At 47.6% G+C, this 20,693-nt stretch overlaps 1 protein-coding gene across 1 annotated transcript in view; it reads left to right on the plus strand.

Annotated features, from left to right (window-relative positions):
- The window catches only part of BMERB1 (bMERB domain containing 1), a 165,658-nt gene extending 145,226 nt beyond the window's left edge, over positions 1 to 20,432 (plus strand). The window contains exons 4-6 of the mRNA XM_010370945.2: positions 14,258 to 14,372; positions 16,183 to 16,265; positions 19,077 to 20,432. Of these exons, the coding sequence (XP_010369247.1) occupies positions 14,258 to 14,372; positions 16,183 to 16,265; positions 19,077 to 19,189 (311 nt within the window). The 3' untranslated portion in view covers positions 19,190 to 20,432. The remainder of the gene's footprint in view (positions 1 to 14,257; positions 14,373 to 16,182; positions 16,266 to 19,076) is intronic.
- Positions 20,433 to 20,693: the final 261 nt, after the last annotated feature.

Genomic DNA, 20,693 nt, shown 5'->3' on the forward strand with positions numbered 1-20,693 from the left:
AAAAATACAAAAATTAGCTGGGTGTGGTGGCGGGCACCTGTCATCCCAGCTAGCCGGGAGGCTGAGGCTGGAGAATCACTTGAACTTGGGAGGTGGAGGTTGCAGTGAGCTGAGATTATGCCACTGCACTCCAGCCTAGGCAACACAGTGAGACACTGTCAAAAAACATATAATTAAATTAAATTAAATATCATAAAAATTAATGAGATGATGCAAACTAAGTGCTTAGCTTGATGTTTGGCCTCGAGAGTCCAGTAAATATTAGCAATTATGACCATTATGATCCTACTTGGGAACAGATGAAGTGGGTACAAACTCTAACTTTGAAGTCACCCCAGATTTGGTAGTTATTAATGCCTGACTTATTTGGCGTCTTCTCCAAAGAATTTTCCCTTGTCCATCAGGCTGGGTCAGTTGCCCTCTGTAGGGCTTACCCTCATCAGAAGACTAGTCCCAGGCTGGGCGCGGTGGCTCACACCTGTAATCCCAGCACTTTGGGAGGCGGGCAGATCACCTGAGGTCAGGAGTTTGAGACCAGCCTGACCAACATGGTGAAACTCCAACTCTACTAAAAATACGAAAATTAGCCAGGGGTGGTGGCAGGTGCCTGTAATCCCAGCTACTCTGGAGGCTGAGGTGGGAGAATGGCTTGAACCCAGGAGGTGGAGGTTGCAGTGAGGTGAGATCACACCACTGCACTTCAGCCTGGGTGACAGAGCAAGACTCCAACTCATAAAAAAAAGAAAGAAATAAAGAAATACCTAAGTAATTTATAAAGAAAATAAGTTTAGTTGGCTCACAGTTCTGCAGGCTGTACCAGAAGCACGATACTGGTGTCGGCTCAGCTGCTGGAAGGCCTCAGGAAACATAATCATGGTGGAAGACAAGGGAGCAGACATGTCACATGCCCAGAGCAGGAGCAAGAGAGTGGGGGGGAGGTGCCACACAGTTTTAAATGACCAAATCTCATGAGAACTCACTCACTATCACGAGGACAGTACCAAGGAGGATGGTGCTAAACCATCATGAGAAACCTCCATTATGATCCAATCACCTCTCATCAGGCCACGCCTCCAACACTGGGGATTACATTTCAATATGAGATTTGGGTGGAGACACATATCCAAACTATATCAGAAAGGGTGCTGCTGATTGGTTGGAGATGCAATCATAGGGGTGTGAAAATGGTTCTCAAGGGTGCTAAGTCCACTTCTGGGTGGCAGGTCCAGGTAGATCATCATTCACCAGAAATGCAAAACCTAAAAAGATATCTCAAAAGGCTGATCTTAGGTTCTGCAATTGTGATGTTATCTGCAGGAGTAATTGGGGAAGTTGCGAATCTTGTGACCTCTGGAATAATGGCTGTAGTCATTTATGTCTACGCCTTAGCAGAATTCAACCTCCTCCCATTCTTCTAACATGGGGGCCTTTTATTAGCTTTACAAAGGCAGTTTAGTTGGGGGGAAGGGTTATAATCATTTAAACTATAAGCTAAATGTCTCCCATAGCTAGCGTGGCCTAAGCCTGGGAATGATTAAGGGCAGTTTGAAGGTTAAAGGCAAGATGGGGGTTGGTTAGATCAGATCCCCTTCACTGTCCTCATTTTCTCACTGTTATCATTTTTGCAAAGGCATTTTCCAACAGGCCAGATAAGCACCCACCACTGCCCTTGACTTGAATGTTTTTGCCATCCTGTCAGTTCAATAAGTATGTCCCAAGAGGCCGTTCCGCAGGAAGCCCTGAACCTAGGTGCCAGATGTGCAGTGATGAACAGAGAACGGTTCTCCACTCTCAAGGAGCCCCCAAGTTAGTAGAAAGAGACCGGGCCCAGCACACAGTGGGTGCCCATAAGTGGCAGTTATTACTGAGCTACAAGTGCAGCATGAAGAGCCTTAGAGTTTACCCAACCTTCAACTATTGACATTTGGGGTTGCCAAAAGTCAATATCTTCCTTTGGGGTTGATCATTTTTTGTTGGGTGTACAGGGCTCTGTGTTGTGTCTTGTGGGATGTTAAGTTTCATCCCTGGCCTCTACCCACTACAGGCCATTAGCACAACCTACCTGCCCACTACCCCGCTTTGGTGATGTTACCAGAAAGCGATCCTGATCCAGACCCCAAAGTTCTTGGACCAAGAGCAAGAAAGAATTTAGGGTGAGTCCGAAAGTGAAAGCAAGTTTATTAAAAAAGCAAAGGAATAAAAGAATGGCTACTCCATAGGCAGAGTGGCAGCTTGGGCTGCTTGATTGATTATACTATAGTTATTTATTATATGCTAAACAAGGGGTGGATGATTCATGAGTTTTCTGGGAAAGGGGTGGGCAAGTCCCAGAACTGAGGGTTCCTCCCCTTTTTAGACCATATACGGTAACTTCCTGACGTTGCCATGGCATTTGTAAACTGTCATGGCGCTGGTGGGAGTGCCTCTTTGCATGCTAACACATTATAATTAGCATATAATGAGTAGTGAGGACGACCAGAGGTCACTTTCATGGCTATCTTGGTTTTGGTGGGATTTGGCAGGCTTCTCTACTGATGCTGTTTTATCGGGAAGGTCTTTGTGACCTGTATCTTGTGCCGACCTCCTATCTCATCCTGTGACTTAGAATACCTAACTTCCTGGGCATGCAGCCCAGTAGGTCTCAGCCTCATTTTACCCAGCCCCTATTCAAGATGGAGTCGCTCTAGTTCAAACCCTTCTGACAGTGACAACCAAAAACGTCTATAGATGTACAAATGTTGCTGAATGTACCCCGAAGTTAGGTCAGGGAGGCGTGTAACATTGCCCTGTGAAAGGAAAATAAAGTCCCAGGACCCCAAATTCACTATACCAAAAGGAAAGATTAAGCTTGGGAACTATGAGTCATACAAAAAACTGCCTTTTTTTTTTTTTTTGATACGGAGTCTCGCTCTATGTCACCCGGGCTGGAATACAGTGGTACGATCTCTGCTCACTGCAAGCTCTGCCTCCTGGGTTCATGCCATTCTCCTGCCTCAGCCTCCCGAGTAACTGGGAGCCTGTAGGCGCCCGCCACCACGTCTGGCTAATTTTTTGTATTTTTACTAGAGATGGGGTTTCACCATGTTAGCCAGGATGGTCTGGATCTCCTGACCTCGTGATCCACCTACCTCAGCCTCCCAAAGTGCTTGGATTACAGGCGTGAGTCACCGCGCCTAGCCAAAACTACCTTTCTTTTTTTCCTAAACAGATAGCTGCAAGATAGAAGGCCAGCTATCTTCCCAGGGGCCTCCCTCACCCTGTCAATGTAAATTAACAGCCTATCCTCACAGGTAGGGTACAAAGACAAGACTAGAAATCATCGACCCTCGCCCACCCGGACTCCGCGTTTCCTTTATCCTATGTAAAATGCAGATTCACTGAGGGCCAGAGAATGCAATCCTCCCCTTCCTGCCCTCTCTTTCCCCTTTAAATATTGAAGTCCTTAAGATCCTCTGCAGGAAAAAGCACATGCCAGGGGTCCTACTGCTGCCTGTGTCTCTTCTTCCCAGGTGCCTCCTCGAATTTGGCAAAATAAACCTCCAGATTGATTGAGACCTTCTCAGACACTTTCACATAAGAACTACTATTTTAGTCATTAGGGTGCAGCAATCTGGGTTTTAATTCAGTCTTAGCAGGTAGGTGAACTTCGTGAAAGTTCATGACTTAATTTCTCTGAGCCTGGGATTCCTTGTTTGAACAATGAGGCCAATAATACTACCCCCGCATGGTTGTTGTGAATATCCCATAAACAACAAAGGCAAGGTGTAGGAGTGTTCGACACAGTCTTGTTGTAAGGGTAGTGTGCACCATGACAGTAGAACTGAATCCTCTAGCTTTCATGAGCATCACTAGGTGCCCAGAACTGTGCAGGCCCTAAGACTGAATGAGTGAATAGACTCTCATAATTGAAAGAGAGTGACAGCTAGTGGGTATGGGGTTTCTTTTGGGGGTGATTAAAATGTTCTAAAATGGATTTGGTGATGGTTGCACAACTCTGCAAATACACTTGGAACAGATGAACTGCATGATATGTGAATCATATTGCAATAAAGCTGTTACCAAAAAAAAGTAAAATGTCAAACATAAAACAACAAAGGAATGAGAGAAAAGTACCAAAGTCTATTCACCACCCACTAGAAACCCCAATGCAATTCATCTGGCATTGTTGGCTTTGGACTCTGGCATTGTAATAGAACTCAACTAGTGATATGGTTTGGCTGTGTCCCCACCCAAATCTTATCTTGAATTGTAGCTCCCATAATCCCGATGTGTTGTGGGACGGACCTGGTGGGCGATGACTGAATCATGGGGGTGGTTTCCCCCATACTGGTCTCGTGATAGTGAATAAGTCTCACGAGATCTGATGGTTTTATAAGGCGTTTCCCCTTTCACTTGGTTCTCATTTTCTCTTTGCCTGCTGCCATCTAAGATGTGCCTTTTGCTCTTCTGCCATGATTGTAAGGCCTCCCCAGCCACGTGGAACTGTGAGTCCATTAAACCTCTTTTTCTTTATAAATTACTGAGTCTCGGGTATGTTTTTATCAGCAGCGTGAATATGGACTAATACAACTAGGGTCTACTCACCTGGCACAGTAAGACCAGCTATCTCCCCAGAGGTTTTGCAGTGGTGAAAAGGAAGAAGTTTATTTGCAAGGCTCCAAGCAAGGAGGACTGGGCAGCTAATGCTCCAAGCCTGACCTCCTCAATGGCTTATAGGTAATGTAACTGTCCAACAGGTTCACCTTGCCCTCTGCCTAGACAAAGCCGATTTATCAAGACTGGGGAATTACAATAAAGAGTAATTCATGCAGAGCCGGCTGTGAGGGAGACTGGAGTTTTCTTATTACTCAAATCAGTCTCCCTGAGCATTCCAGGATCAGAGTTTTTAAAGATGATTGGGTGGATGGCGGTCGGGGGGCTGTGAGTATGGAGTGCTGATTGGTCGGGTGGGAGATGAAATCATAGGGAACCGAAGCTGTCCTCTTGCATTGAGTCAATTCTTGGGTGGGGGCCACAAGATCGGATGAGCTAGTTCATCAATCTGGGTTGTGCCTGCTGACCCATCAAGGGCAGGGTCTGCAAAATATCTCAAGCACTGATCTCAGGTTTTACAATGGTGGTGTTATCTTCAGGAGTAATTTGGGGAGGGTCAGCATCTTGTAGCCTCCAGCTGCATGACTCCTAAACCATAATTTCTAATCTTGCGGTTAATTTGTTAAGTCCATTTTCACACTGCCATAAAGAACTGCCCAAGACTGGGTACAAAGGAAAGAGGTTTCATTGACTGACAGTTCGGCATGGCTGGGGAAGCCTCAGGAAACTTACAATCATGGTGGAAAGTGAAGGAGAAGCAAGGCACTTTCTTCACAAGGTGGCAGGAAGGAGAATGAACGCAGGAGGAACTACCCAACCCTTATAAAACCATCAGATCGGCCGGGCGCGGTGGCTCAAGCCTGTAATCCCAGCACTTTGGGAGGCCAAGACGGGCGGATCACGAGGTCAGGAGATCGAGACCATCCTGGCTAACATGGTGAAACCCCATCTGTACTAAAAAAATACAAAAAACGAGCCGTGCGCAGTGGCGGGCGCCTGTAGTCCCAGCTACTCGGGAGGCTGAGGCAGGTGAATGGCTTGAACCCGGGAGGCGGAGCTTGCAGTCAGTGGATATCGCGCCACTGCACTCTAGCACTCCAGCCTGGGTGACTGCGCGAGACTCCATCTCAAAAAAAAAAAAAAAACCATCAGGTCTCATGGGAACTCACTCACTATCACCAGAACAGCATGAGGAAACTGCCCACGTGATTCAGTCACCTCCACCTGGTCTCTCCTTTGACACGTGGGGATTATAATTCAAGATGAGTTTTCAGTGGGGACACAAAGCCTAACCATATCACCTACAAATGCAGTCTAGTTCCCAGGCAAGAAGGGAGTTTGTTTGGAAAAGGGCTGTTACCGTCTTTGTTTTAAAATGATAAACTAAGTTCCTCCCAAAGTTACTTCAGCCTATGCCCAGGAATGAACAAGGACAGCTTGGAGGTTAGAAGCAAGATGGAGTTGATTAGGTCAGAGCTCTTTCACTGTCTGTTATAATTTTGCAATGGCGATTTCAGTGGGGGTTTTTAAAGGCAGAGATAAATTTCAGTCAAGCAGAAGTTACAGGCAAAATTGTAAAGCAGGCCGGGCGCGGTGGCTCAAGCCTGTAATCCCAGCACTTTGGGAGGCCGAGACGGGCAGATCACGAGGTCAGGAGATCGAGACCATCCTGGCGAACATGGTGAAACCTCGTCTCTACTAAAAAATACAAAAAACTAGCCGGGCGAGATGGCGGGCGCCTGTAGTCCCAGCTACTCGGGAGGCTGAGGCGGGAGAATGGCGTAAACCCGGGAGGCGGAGCTTGCAGTGAGCTGAGATCCGGGCACTGCACTCCAGCCTGGGCGACAGAGCGAGACTCCGTCTCAAAAAAAAAAAAAAAAAAAAAAAAATTGTAAAGCAATACATTGAGATTACACATTGGTTTTGGCCTAAAGGGGCTATATACATTGAAGCTAGGGCTCACAGGTCATAGGTAGATTGAAAGATTTTCTAATTTGCAATTGGTTAAGGAAGAGAAGCTTTGTTTAAAATCAGGGGTCAAGGCCAGGCGCAGTGGCTCACGCGTGTAATCCGAGCACCTTGGAAGGCCGAGGTGGGCAGATTGCTTGAGGCCAAGAGTTCAAGACCAGCCTGGCCAACATGGCGAGACCCCAGTCTCTTCTAAAATTACAAAAATTAGCCGAGCGTGGTGGTGCCTGCCTGTACTTCCAGCACTCGGGAGGCTGAGGCAGAAGAATTACTTGAATTCGGGAGAGGGAGGTTGCAGTGAGCCAAGACTGTGCCACTGCACTCCAGCTTGGGTGACAGAGCAAGACTCTGCCTCAAATAAATAAATAAATAATAAAAATAATAAAAATTGGGGATCAGCAGAAAATATGGCAGCCTTGACCCATAGGTGTGACTCCCTCCAGGCCTCTCTGGAAGACATGTAGAACAAGGAAAGATGGTCAGAATGCAGTCCTTAGTCTTCCCTTATCTGACGTCTATATGCCAATGGATCCATTTGGTAGGGCCCTGGGTTTCTGAAAAACAATTCAGACACATATGTTAAGATGATTATCTTTAGATTCTATAGAGAACAAAACATCTCCAGATTCTAACTTCCTTGGCTATTGTTTTAGGCTACTATCACCTTCTTGCTGATAAGTTGCTTATTGACTTTTCAAGGCTAGCTAGGTGCCTAGCATTTCCTTTGAGGGGACTCAAGATTTTCCTTTATTTCCATGCTTGGGGTTGGGGGGCTCCCACAGGCCCCAAAAGGGAGTCCCTGTATTACTGGGGGGTGTCCGGGTTCTTGGTGTTTTTAACAAAGAATTGGACAAAATGCACCAAAAAAAAGCGAGGAAAGAATGAAATAACAAAAACAGAGATTTATTGAAAATGAAAGTACATTCCACAGGGTGGGAGTGTGCCTGAGCATAGGGGCTCCAGAGCCACATTACAGAATTTTCTGAGGTTTAAATACCCTCTAGAGGTTTTCCATTGGTTACTTGGCATACACCCAATGTAAGTGAAGTAGTGGCTCACAATTAGTCTGATTGGTTGCAGAAAGCTTTTGCAGTAGCTTTCTGCAACCAATCAGAGATACTTTCAATTTCTCATCTGCCACACAGAAAAGGAGGGGGGTTTGCAAAGGGAGTAGCCTCCAGTCCTTTCGTTACTTAGGTGTGGAAATTTGGGGTTTTTCTTTTGATTTAGTTCTAGGAAGTTGGCCCTAGGTTCCCTGCCTCCAGACTGTATTCTCCTGCCTCACTTGCTCTCTCAGCATTAGTAATTTTTTTTTTTTTTTGAGACAGAGTCTTGCTCTGTCCCCAGGCTGGAGAGCAGTGGTGAGATCTTGGCTCACTGCAAATTCCACCTCCTGGGTTCAAGTGATTCTTGCCTCAACCTCCTGAGTAGCTGGGATTACAAGTGTGCACCACCACCATGCCTGGCTAATTTTTTTTTTTTTTTTTTTTTTTTTGAGACAGAGTCTTCCTCTGTCACCCAGGCTGGAGTGCCGTGACGCAATCTTGGCTCACTGCAAGTTCTGCCTCCCAGTTTCAAGCCATTCTCCTGCCTCAGCCTCCCGAGCAGCTGGGACCACAGGCGCCCGCCACCATGCCCGCTATTTATTTATCTTTTTATTTTTGTATTTTTAGTAGAGACAGGCTTTCACCGTGTTAGCCAGGATGGTCTCGATCTCCTGACCTCGTGATCTACCCGCCTCGGCCTCCCAAAGTGCTGGGATTACAGGCATGAGCCACCGGGCCTGGCCTCATGCCTGGCTAATTTTTGTATTTTTAGTAGAGACAGTGTTTCGCCATGTTGACTAGGCTGGTCTTGAACTCCTGAGCTCAGGTGATCTGCCTGCCTCAGCCTCCCAAAGTGCTGGGATTACAGGCATGAGCCACCATGCCCAGCTGAGCACTGGTAATTTTTAAAGCTTGGCACATGACTGTGATGAGCAGCGAGGGTTAGGAACCACCAGGCCTGTTCCACTCTCTCATTTCACAGCTCTCCAAGGAATAGCCTGGTTGAAAGGTACAGAAACCCATCCAAGTTTATGTAAGCACAAAACAGGCAATTACTGGAAGGACAGTGGAGTTTCCTGAAGCCCTAGGGCACTGCATTCATTTCCTAGAGCTGCCTAACAAATTGGTGCAAACTGGATGGCTTAAACAACAGAAATGTGTTCTCTCTCGGTTCTGGATGTATTCTGGATGCATTCTCTTTCTGTTCTGGAGGCCAGACATCCAAAACCGAGGTGTCAATAGGGCCATGTTCCCTCCTAAGGTTCTATTGGAGACTCCTTTGCCTCTTCCTAGCTTCTGGTAGTGTTAGTGAAGCAGCGTCGTTGACTGGGGTAAATACCCAAGTTTTGTCGTCTCTCTCCAAGAAGATTAAGGACCCGGACACACAGGAGGAGTGAGTTTAGGAATGGAGGTTTAATAGACAAAAGAAAGAGAAAGGAGAACAGCTTTCTCTGTCTCTCTGGTGAGGCCCCTGAATGGGAATTCCGGCCTGTGGCGGAGTGCACCAAATTTTATAGACAAGCTTGAGGAGGTGGTGTCTGATTTAGGTAGGGCCCACAGATTGGCTGGAGCAGGTGTGATATTTACATAGCACGTGGGGAAGGCTGGCCACTCCACCCTAATCTTATTATGCAAATGGACTTTCCACTTGGGCGGCTCCACATTGTCTCCTTACTGTACACGTGGCTGGCAAAGAGAAGGGAGCATGGAGCCGCCATTTTGAATGTACCTACACCAGGTAGCCTTTTCTTATGGGCACAGCCGCCAGCATTCACCCGTGTAAGCTTCCAGCTCCCTTGACTATGTCTACAGCTCGATTTTACCGGCTGCTCCTTGCTAGAAAAGAAAATGATTTGGGGGCTACTTTTCATTAAAAGGAAAACCTTACCAAGGACTTCCTTACCCCTGTCTGCCTAAATAATTTCTCAACTCCTGTCTCCTTAGCAGTAGCAAATCCATACAAGTCTGAAGCAACTTGATTCTTGCCTCCTCGGAGGAAATAATTCCACCAGCAGGCATAAGGCAGAGTGAGAGACACAGGCAAGTTTTAGAGAAGGAGCAAAAGTTTATTAACACGTTTTAGAGCAGGAACGAAAGGCAGTACACTTGGAAGATGGCCAAGTGGGTGATGTGAGAGCTCCAAGTGCACCGCTTGACCTTTGATTTGGGTTTTTTTTTTTTTTTTTTTTTTTTTTTTTTTTTTTTTTTTGAGACGGAGTCTTGCTCTGCCGCCCAGGCTGGAGTGCTGTGGCCGGCTCTCAGCTCACTGCAAGCTCCGCCTCCCGGGTTCACGCCATTCTCCTGTCTCAGCCTCCCGAGTAGCTGGGACTACAGGCGCCCGCCTCGTCGCCCGGCTAGTTTTTTTGTATTTTTTTAGTAGAGACGGGGTTTCAGCGTATTAGCCAGGATGGTCTCGATCTCCTGACCTCGTGATCCGCCCGTCTCGGCCTCCCAAAGTGCTGGGATTACAGGCTTGAGCCACCGCGCCCGGCAATTTGGGGTTTTATATGTTGGCATGTTACAGGGTTTTATGTCTCTCCATTTTTCCTCAGGGCAGGTCGTGCGCATGCGCAGTGGCCGGCCCCATTTGGGAGAGGCCGCATGCAGGGTGTATTTACAGAAGTCATGCACCTGATCATTTGAGATGCTTTTCCCTTACCAGCTGAGTGTTCCTAGAGGAAGGTCATATGCCAGTTACACTCCGCCGTTTTGCCTCTTAGTGTGCGTGCTTGAGCCCAATCACGCAACCCCTGAGGTCTCATCGGGAAGCGGCTCATCACTTCAGGTGTTTTCTATCTGTTGGGAGATGGCCTTTCCCTGGCACCAGCTGCAACCAATTATTATTTTAGAGAGACAGTTTTAACAACTACCTGACTTCACCTGATGGCTGCCTGGCATTCCTCTCCTTTCTTGCTCATGGCTGCCTGGCTGCCTACTCTAACAGTAGCACACACAATCCTTGGCATTGCTTGGCTTGTAGTTGCACCACTTCAATCTCTGCCTCCGTCTTCACATGACCGTGTGTGTGTCTGTATGTCCTCTCCTTTTTTTTTTCTCTAAAAGACAGTGTCTAGCTGTGTTGCCCAGGCTGGTCTAGAACTCCCAGGCTTAAGTGATCCTCCTGCCTCAGCCTCCCAAGTAGCTGGGATTACAGGTGCAGGCCACCGTGCTTGGGTCTCTTTCCTCTTCTTATAAGGAAACAAGTCACTGGGTTTAGGGTCCATGCTAATAAGTATGACCTCATTTTAGCTTAACTATTATAGTTCCATGTGCAAAGCAACTTCCAAATTACTTTGGAAATAGAGTATTTCCAAATAGAAGAGACATACATGGGGGAGAACTATTTCCAAATAGGGCACACACGAACTTTGGGGGTGCCGTAGTCCCTGTGGCTTACTCTAGACTGGGGGCTTGTAAACAACATTTATTACTCACAGTTCTGGAGGCTGGAAGTGCAAGATCAAGGTGCTGGCAGATGCAGTGCCTGGTCTGTTCCTTATAGATGGTACCTTCTCACTGTATCCTTGTGTGTGGAAGGAGCAAACAAGCTCCCTTGGGCCTGTTTTATAAGGGCACTAATTCCATTCATGAGGGTTCTACCCTCATAATCTACTCGCTTCCCAAAGGCTTCATTTCTTTTTTTTTTTTTCTTGAGACGGAGTCTCGCTCTGTTGCCCAGGCTGGAGTGCAGTGGCCGCATCTCAGCTCACTGCAAGCTGCGCCTCCCGGGTTTACGCCGTTCTCCTGCCTCAGCCTCCCAAGTAGCTGGCACTACAGGCGCCCGCCACCTCGCCTGGCTAGTTTTTTGTATTTTTTAGTAGAGACGGGGTTTCACCGTGTTAGGCAGGATGGTCTGGATCTCCTGACCTCATGATCCGCCCGTCTCGGCCTCCCAAAGTGCTGGGATTACAGGCTTGAGCCACTGTGCCCAGCCAAGGCCTCATTTCTTAATACTATGACCATAGAAGTTAGGATTTCAGCGGGTGGCACCTGTGGGCAAGTGGGAGCTGATGAGAAAGTTATGTAGCACACACGCACGTGAGCAGCATTGGCCAATGACTTGGAGACTTGGGCTAGTCATAGGTCTGTGAGCTGACGCAGGCCACTCGTGTGAGTAGGTGGTTTCTCCTGGGCGTTGCTGCAGCTGAGGCTGGGGAATGCCTCTACTGGCGAGTGACAGAAGACGTGGATGAATGGCTTGGAGACAGAGATTTGCAGGTGCTGGGGGCCCAGCTAGTTGTTGGGTGATTCTGGCTAAGATCTAGAGAGCAGTGGAGAGCACTTGGGAATGTCAGAGTGCTGTCAATGGTTATTTGGAAGGTAAAGTCACACCACCAGCTCCTAAGACAGCCTGAGTGAGCAGGGGTCCTGGTGAGTCCATGGGTGTTGATGCTGCTTGGAGAGGGCAGGGAGCAGCTCTGTGGTGCTGATGAGTGATTTGGGGAATCAGATCCAACCCACAAGACTTACCGCGGCAGGAGCAATGACACCACCATCCAATGCAGCGATGGCTGGGAATGGGGAGCGGCTGGCAAGCCCATTACCCTTCTTCTTGCAGTGGTGGCATCCTGGTTAATGAGAGAAGCCAACTTTCTCTCCTATCCAAATGTTATGTTCTCCTTACCCCTGGTTCTACTTCCAGAGCCAGAAGAAATGATCAACATCAGTCCTGGGCAAACAGACAAGCTGCCCCCATTTTTTATTCTGAAGGGATTTGAGCAGAAGGAGCCCAAGTGGGTTTAAGTTTTTGCCTCCTAATTTTGTCAAACCTCATCTTCAGCCCTCTCTCTCTCTTTTTTTTTTTTTTTTTTCTCTTTGGCATCCTAGCACTTGGTGTTTGGGACAGGGTTAATGTCGTTGGCATGGATGATTTTCTTCTGGTAAATTGGTTTACCCTCACCAAAGGAAAAAAAAAAAACTAGTTCCCTCCCAGCACCCCTATCTGAGCCTCTTCTCACGCCCCGCCTTTGCAGAAGCCCCTGGCTTTGTTGGGACCATTTACTGAAGGCTCTCAGCCAAGGCCAAGCGTGCCACTAAGCCATTTACTAACATTACTGCATTTCAAAATTGTATTGTATTTATACGTCCAGGGTACCTATGCAGGATGTGCAGGTTTGTTACACAGGTAAACGTGGGCCATGGTGGCTTGCTGCACCTATCAGCCCAACACATAATATTAAGCCCAGCATGCATTCGTTATTTTTCCTAATGCTCTGCCTTCTCAAGCTCACCCCGCAATTTTTTTTTTTTTTTTTTGAGACGGAGTCTCACTCTGTCACCCAGGCTGGAGTGCAGTGGCACCATCTCGGCTCACTGCAAGCTCCACCTCCCGGGTTTACACCATTCTCCTGCCTCAGCCTCCCGAGTAGCTGGGACTACAGGCGCCCGCCACCTCGCCCGGCTAGTTTTTTGTATTTTTTAGTAGAGACGAGGTTTCACTGTGTTAGCCAGGATGGTCTCGATCTCCTGACCTCATGATCTGCCCGTCTCGGCCTCCCAAAGTTCTGGGATTACAGGCTTGAGCCACCGCGCCCGGCCTTTTTTTTTAAAGAGGGTCTTTCTCTGTTACCCAGGCTAGAGTGCAGCAGCACAATCATAGCTCACTGCAACCTTGAACTCCTGGGCTCAAGAGATCCTCCCACCTCAGCCTCCCAAGTAGCTGAGACTACAGGAACACTCCACCACACGTGGCTAATTTACAAAGAAAGTTTTTGTAGACATAGGAGGGTCTCACTATGTTGCCCAGGCTGGTCTTGAACTCCTCGCCTCAAGTGATCCTCCTGCCTTGGCCTCCCAAAGTGCTGGGATTACAGGCGGCAAGCACTATGCCCAGCCCATTACTCCCATTTTAAGCCTCACTGTGTATTTTACAGATGAGAAAACTGAGACTTGAAGAGGTCAAGTTGCTTCTCCAAGTTCATCCAGAGAGGGCAGAGTCAGGACTCCAATCCTGGCCGCTCAGCTCAAGTGTTTTTTTGTTTTGTTTTGTTTTGTTTTTTTGAGACAGAGTCTCGCTCTGTCGCCCAGGCTGGAGTGCAGTGGCGCAGTCTCAGCTCACTGCAAGCTCCGCCTCCCGGGTTCATGCCATTCTCCTGTCTCAGCCTCCCAGGTAGCTGGGACTACAGGCGCCCACCACCACACCCGGCTAATTTTTGTATTTTTGGTAGAGTCCACCAGGGGTTTCACTGTGTTAGTGAGGATGGTCTCGATCTTCTGACCTCGTGATCCGCCTGCCTCAGCCTCCCACCACAGTGTTGGGATTACAGGTGTGAGCCACCGTGCCCGGCCAGCTCAAGTGCTTTTAGTAGCCACCCTCTCATCTGTCTATCTGTAGTTATTTTTTTTTTTGAAATGAAGTCTCATTCTGTTGCCCAGGCTGGGGTGCTGTGGCTCAATCTCAGTTCACTGCAACCTCCACCTCCCAGGTTCAAGCAATTCTCCTGCCTCCTGAGGTGGTGGCTGACAGCCTCCCGAGTAGCTGGGATTACGGCTGTGCTCCACAACGCCTGGCTAATTTTTGTATTTTTGGTAGAGATGGGGTTGTTTCACCATGTTGGCCAGGCTGGTCTCAAACTCCTGACCTCAAGTGATCCTCCCACCTTGGCCTCCCAAAATGCTCATCTGTCTCCTTGTTGATGTCTTCTTTCCAGAAAAAGAAAAAACCAAACTGCAGAAGCAGAGAGAGGATGAGCTAATCCAGAAGATCCACAAACTGGTGCAGAAGAGAGACTTCCTGGTGGATGATGCTGAGGTCGAGCGGTTAAGGTGAGTGCACTGCGGGTACCCGAGGAATGGGCTGCAGGACAGCAACCTTCTGCTTCCTTCCAGAACCCATCTTCTGCTCCTGGGACTCCTAACAGGTATGGCCTTGGCCCACAGTCTCTGGACGCTGAATCCTTAGGAACCCCAGCCTTTTGGCTTGAGAACTCATTTCATATTCAAGAGAATTTCAAATCTGTGCCTCTTGAGGGAATATTGTTCCAGGAAGTGACCAGGGAGGAGTCACATCCCATAATACATGACAGAGCTTCCAACACATCCTGCCACTCATCAAGGCAATGTCTCGAAACTTCTGCTGTCAGCTTCTACAGAAACTCTGCCACCTGAACTGACTTGCTCCCCACTCCTGCCCTCCCAACCTCCCAGCTTTGTTCTCTCCCTTTCCCTTCCCCTTAGTGGCACCAATGCCCTTTCTAAGTATCAGGGTCTTCTCTTTGCATCTGCCACCTTGACCTGGACAACCACAGCCCTGGAGCTGCAGTGTAAAAATATGTTGTAAATGTAGAAAATGTGGAAAGCTGTACATGTTGGTTCTTGATTTTTGTTTTCTTGCACCAGAGCAACGATTTTAGGGCCTTCCACAAGGAAGAGGCCTTTCCAACCCAGAGGGCAACTTGCTGTTTATTCTCTGTGTCCTCAGAGACCTTTCTTCAAGACCCCTGGGACTAGCAATTCCACTGCCCTTCTTCATGCTGCAGTGGACTTCTGGTTAATGAGATAAACCAACTTTCCTTCCTATCCGAATATTATATTCTATGGCTGGATGCAGTGGCTGACGCCTGTAATCCCAGCACTTTGGGAGGCCAAGGTGGGTGGATCACCTGAGGTCAGGAGTTCAAGACCAGCCTGGGCAACATGGTGAAACCCCGTCTCTACTAAAAATACAAAAATTAGCCACCGGGTATGGTGGTGCATGCCTGTAATCCCAGCTACTTGGGAGGCTGAGGCAGGAGAATCATTTGAACCTGGGAGGCAGAGGTTGCAGTGAGCCAAGATTGCATCAATGCACTCTAGCCTGGGTGACAGAGTGAGATTCCATCTCAAAAACAAAACAAAACAAAATAAAACAAAAACACAAAAAAACTACAACAACAATTATATTCTCCTTACCTCCAGTTCTGCTTCCAGATCTAGAAGAAATTATCAATGCCCCAGACAAGCTGCCCCAACATAATGAGACGCCCCCGCCATCTCTACCATTTTTTAAAATTAGCTGGGAGTGGTGGAGTGCTCCTGTAGTCTCAGCTACTTGGGAGGCTTAGATGGGAGGATCTCTTGAGCCCAGGAGTTCAAGGCTTCTGTGAGTTATGATTGTACCATTGCAGTCCAGCCTGGGTGGCAAAGAAAGACCCTGTCTCTTCAAGGTAGTTCAGCAAGTCTGCACCACCTACTTTATCTTAGTGATCCTTGGAAGAGCTAGGGTGACTTGCTTTCTGAGACCTGCCTCATACTTTGTGGAAGCACAGGTGAATAGGGTGGCTTCAAAATACAAGGTCAGGAGAGGTGCTGCCTCACTCACTGACCCCCCAGCAGGGTCCTGTAATGTCCCTGCCTCTGACCTGGGATCTCTTACCTACCTCTGGGTAAGCATTTACTCCATCTTTGATACGTGTCTCTGGTTCAGAGCAGGTTCATCAGATACAACATACACATACTGTATACACATAACACACAACAACATACATGCACCACCCACAAAGCCTGTTTCTTAACTTAGTGGTTTATTTTGTTGGTTCCTTGATGCTTTCCTTGCTTGCTATATATCTTGTTTTCTTTTACCCATCTACTTTCACAGGGAGCAAGAAGAAGACAAGGAAATGGCTGATTTCCTGAGAATCAAGTTAAAACCTCTAGACAAAGTAACCAAATCTCCAGCCAGTGAGTATATTCATTATTCATTCCCCTCCCCCACAAAAGAGAAAAGGATCTTTCAGGCCAGGCTCACAGTGGATCATGCCTGTAATCCAGGCACTTATGGAGGCGGGTGGATCACCTGAGGTCAGGAGTTCGAGACCAACCTGGCCAACATGGTGAAACCCCGCCTCTACTAAAAAATACAAAAATTAGCTCGGCATGGTGGCACATACTTGGAATCCCAACTACTCAGGAGGCTGAGGCAGGAGAATTGCCTGAACCCGGGAGATGGAGGTTGTAGTGAGCCGAGGTTGGGCCACTGCACTCCAGCCTGGGTGACAGGGTGAGACTCTGTCTCAAAAAAAAAAAAAAAAAAAAAAAAAAAAAAAAAAGGCCGGGCGCGGTGGCTCACATCTGTAATCCCAGCACTTTGGGAGGCCAAGGCAGACAGATCACGAGGTCAGGAGATCAAGACCATTCTGGCTAACACAGTGAAACCCCATCTCTACTGAAAATATAAAAAATTAGCCAGACGTGGTGGCGGGCACCTGTAGTCCCAGCTACTTGGGAGGCTGAGGCAGGAGAATGGCATGAACTGGGGAGGCGGAGCTTGCAGTGAGCTGAGATTGCGCCACTACATTCCAGCCTGGGTGACAGAGCGAGACTCCATCTCAAAAAAAATAAAAATTAAAATTAAAATTAAAAATAAAGAAATTATGCCCAATTCAAACTGGTCTAAGCAAAAAAAGGAATTTGTTGGAGAAAGAGCAACAAGAACTAGGGCCTCAAGGACTGAACACTATTACCTCCCCTGCTTTTCTTCTTTTTCTCATCTCTGCCTCTCTTTGCATGTAAGCATCATTTTTTTCCTACTACACAGGCCTTCTCCATGGGACCAGAACCCTAGAACCATAGCTTAGCAACTCTGAGGCAATGCCACAGATTCTTTTTCTTGGTGTCGAAATATATAAGTCTCAGGGAAAGATTCTGATCAGCCCTTCTTGGATTATGTTCCAACCTCTTAGATCCATTACCATCACCAAAATAATGGGGGTACTGGGATTGGCCAGGAATGTATAACATGCCAACTCCTGCAGTCACAGGGACATGAGCTGTTAGAGGAAGAGGGACTTGAAATCTTGCTGGGAAGACAAAAACCAAAAGCTGCCACTGTCTGTAAAACTACAAACCCAGTTTTCATTAACATCCTGTGAAACACGGTTGGAGGGAGTAAGGAAAGAGAAGGGCAATGATCTCTTCTGCTGGCTCCTGTAACCACAAGGCATGTGATCACTGCCTAAGGCCAACATTCTCCTCAATGGACCCTTTCATGAAAGGCAAAGTAGAAAAACTCCACCTAGCAGCATGGAGGAGGAGCAAGGAAACTTGCCTTCTCTATTGGGTTATGGGTGGAAAAAAGAAATGATTCTGGCAAGAAATCAAAACACCAAGCCTGCACCACATGCAAGGGGCCAGCTTTTACTACTCATCTGGTACGGGAATTCCAAGTTGAAAAATAAAAACTCTTGTAAAACCAGTGAAATCTCTGGGATCCTAGCAGATTTAGCAAATGCAAAACTGCTCAGTGGGGATTCTTCTGGATCCCATGGTATACAGTATTCTCACAGGAAAAAAACAATCCCCTTGAAGATGAGCCCTCAATAAAAATGAAAAACCCGACTGGGCACAGTGGCTCATGCCTGTAATCCCAGCACTTTGGGAGGCCGAGGTAGGCAGATCACGAGATCAGGAGCTCAAGACCAGGAGCCTGACCAACATGGTAAAACCTTGTCTCTACTAAAAGTACAAAAATTAGCCAGGCATGGTGGCACGTGCCTGTAATCCCAGCTACTCAGGAGGCTGAGGCAGGAAAATTGCTTGAACTTGGGAGGCGGAGGTTGCAGCGAGCTGAGATCATACCACCGCACTCTGGCCTGGGCGACAGAGCGAGACTCCATCTCAAAAAAAGAAAAGAAAAGAAAAACCCATGAAGAACCGAATCACTGTGAGGAGAATCAGTAGATGCACCAAAGAGAATGTCCTCCCAAGAACCAAAAATAATAGAACTATTTAAAAAGGAAAATGAACTAAGTACTTTTAAATTATCAAAGAGCTAAGAGAAGGACTAAAACCCAAAATGAAATAGTAAGATGCTATGAAAAAAGAATAAGTAGACATGCAAAAAATTGGCCTTCTGAAATTTTTTTTTATCAATAAAGTAAAAACTCAAAGGATTAAATACAGAGACACAGCTGAAGGGAGAATTTGTAAATTGAAAGGCAGCCCTGAGAAAATTACACAGAATGCAGCACAAAGATAAAAAGAGATGGGAAATATGAAAGAGAAGTTTTAAAACCGAGAGGATAGATTGAGAAGGTCCAACTTACATGTGATAGGCATTCTAGGAGATAAAACAGAGAATGGGAGGTGGAGGTGTCTGAAAAGACATATGAGCATTTTCAAAAATTGAAAAATATGAGCCCTCAGATTGAAGTGACTTGAACAAAATTTCCCATTTATCTATTTACCAGATACTTCTTGGATGTCAGGCCCTGTGCTAGGCTTGGCAGGTACAATGATGATAAGAGCTGACTAGGAGAAGGACTGAAAGTTAGGGTTGGAAGCTGAGCATTGAGGACCATATAAAATGAGGACCATAAAATGAGGACCAGCTGAGGATCATATAAAATGTGCATCAGCTCTCCATACCACCTGAACAAGGCCTGGAACAAGACCTGGCCAGGGGTGGGCTGCAGATGGTCAGGGTTCCCCTTACCTCACTTCTCTCTCTCTGTTCTGTTCTCCCCCTCTCCCTGTGCCCACATCTTGCTGCAGGCTCCCGGGCAGAGAAGAAAGCGGAGCCCCCACCTAGCAAGCCCACGGTGGCCAAGACGGGGCTGGCACTCATCAAGGATTGTTGCGGGGCCACCCAGTGCAACATAATGTAGCCCCCATGTGGGGTGCCCTGGGGCCATGGGGCCCCCCCCACCCTCTTGTCTTTATAGCCCCCATTTCACCGGGGCCCAAGAGCTCTCCAAGGCAGAAGGGGTTGAAGGCAAGCCCGTGACTGTCGCCAGAGGCCATGGGCGCGGCAGGCGGGCCCGGCCACCCTGTACAGAGTGTAGCAGTAGGGAGTCCCTCACCGTCGCATGGCCCTCCCCAGAGCATGCCGAACCCAGGAGTCTGTCTCACTGTTTATCCAACCACCAGGAAAGGTCCTCCCTCAAAAAAGCGTATCTTCACTTCTCTCTAGCTGTATCTAACCCACCGTGTGAATGAACTGGGAGAGGGGCATGCTCCCCAGCTGTGTGTAGTTGTGACTTCTCAACAATCTAGCACCATGTCAGACACATCCCCCATCCACCCTCCTAGCTCCGCTCTCAGGCCTGCCCCACATGGGCACAGGTCCCCTCCCCTGTCTGTCCTCTCCCAACAACTGCGCCCTGGAGGGCTCCACACGGCCCCTGTGTCTCTCCACCACCTCCTATATAGCATTCCCAGAGACCCAGGGGGCCCATCTGTAAAGATCAAGCTTGTGTGTGGTGTCGTGGTCACATCTCCCGCTTCCCCCCATCCTGTGTCTGGGCACAGTTCACATCAGGACAGTGTCCACTGTGCTCTCAGTCTGCCCCAGGTGTGTGCCTGGAGGGGGCCTGGACTGGCACAGATCCAGCATGCAGAAGAGCCAGCAGGGAACTGGAAGCTCTGATGTCAAGGCCAGGGCAGTTGAGAATGGGACCCAGAGTAGATGCTGACCTGGGCACTCCACCACTCCGGGGCCACCACAGAGATGCCAGCAGGACGCCACTTCACCAGCCCGACACACAGACCTCTGTAAAGAATGGCGACGGGCGGGAGAGGCAGCGGGTGACCAGATTGTGTCCCGTCATTGGGTGGCGTATATTAACTAGCAGCCAAACACTTCAACCTGTGTAACTCCATGTACATTTGCGACAGCCAGCCCGGTACAGCCTGTGTGACTTCTCTGTATGTGTGTGTGTGTCGTGACCGGCCTAAGTAGTTAGCATAACTCAAGATTCGCTGATGTGCAGTCACCCATCAGAGAAAATAAAAATGGAAACCACGTTCACGGCATTTTAAAAGTTTTTACTTTTTTTCTTGATTATGGAAGTAATCCATGTACATAGTAAATCATTTTAAAAGTATAAAAAGTATGAAAAAGTTTTTTTTTTTTAAAAAAAACCACTATTCCTCCAACTAGAGACCACTTTGACATTTCAGCGTTTAAAAAAAGTCTTTTTTGTGCATTTTTTTCATTGTTGACATCATATTGTGATATCATTTATAACCAGTTTTTTCCCACTTATTATACCACCACCATCTTCCATATCATTAAAAGCTCTTTGTAAACATTAAACACTCTTCATAAATCATACCAATGTCTGTTTAGTAATCTATCTTTTGGTGTACTGTAATTCACCTAACCATTTC

This window comes from Rhinopithecus roxellana, chromosome 20 (genome assembly GCF_007565055.1).
Source record: "Rhinopithecus roxellana isolate Shanxi Qingling chromosome 20, ASM756505v1, whole genome shotgun sequence".
In the NCBI taxonomy this organism is placed as follows: Eukaryota; Metazoa; Chordata; class Mammalia; order Primates; family Cercopithecidae; genus Rhinopithecus; species Rhinopithecus roxellana.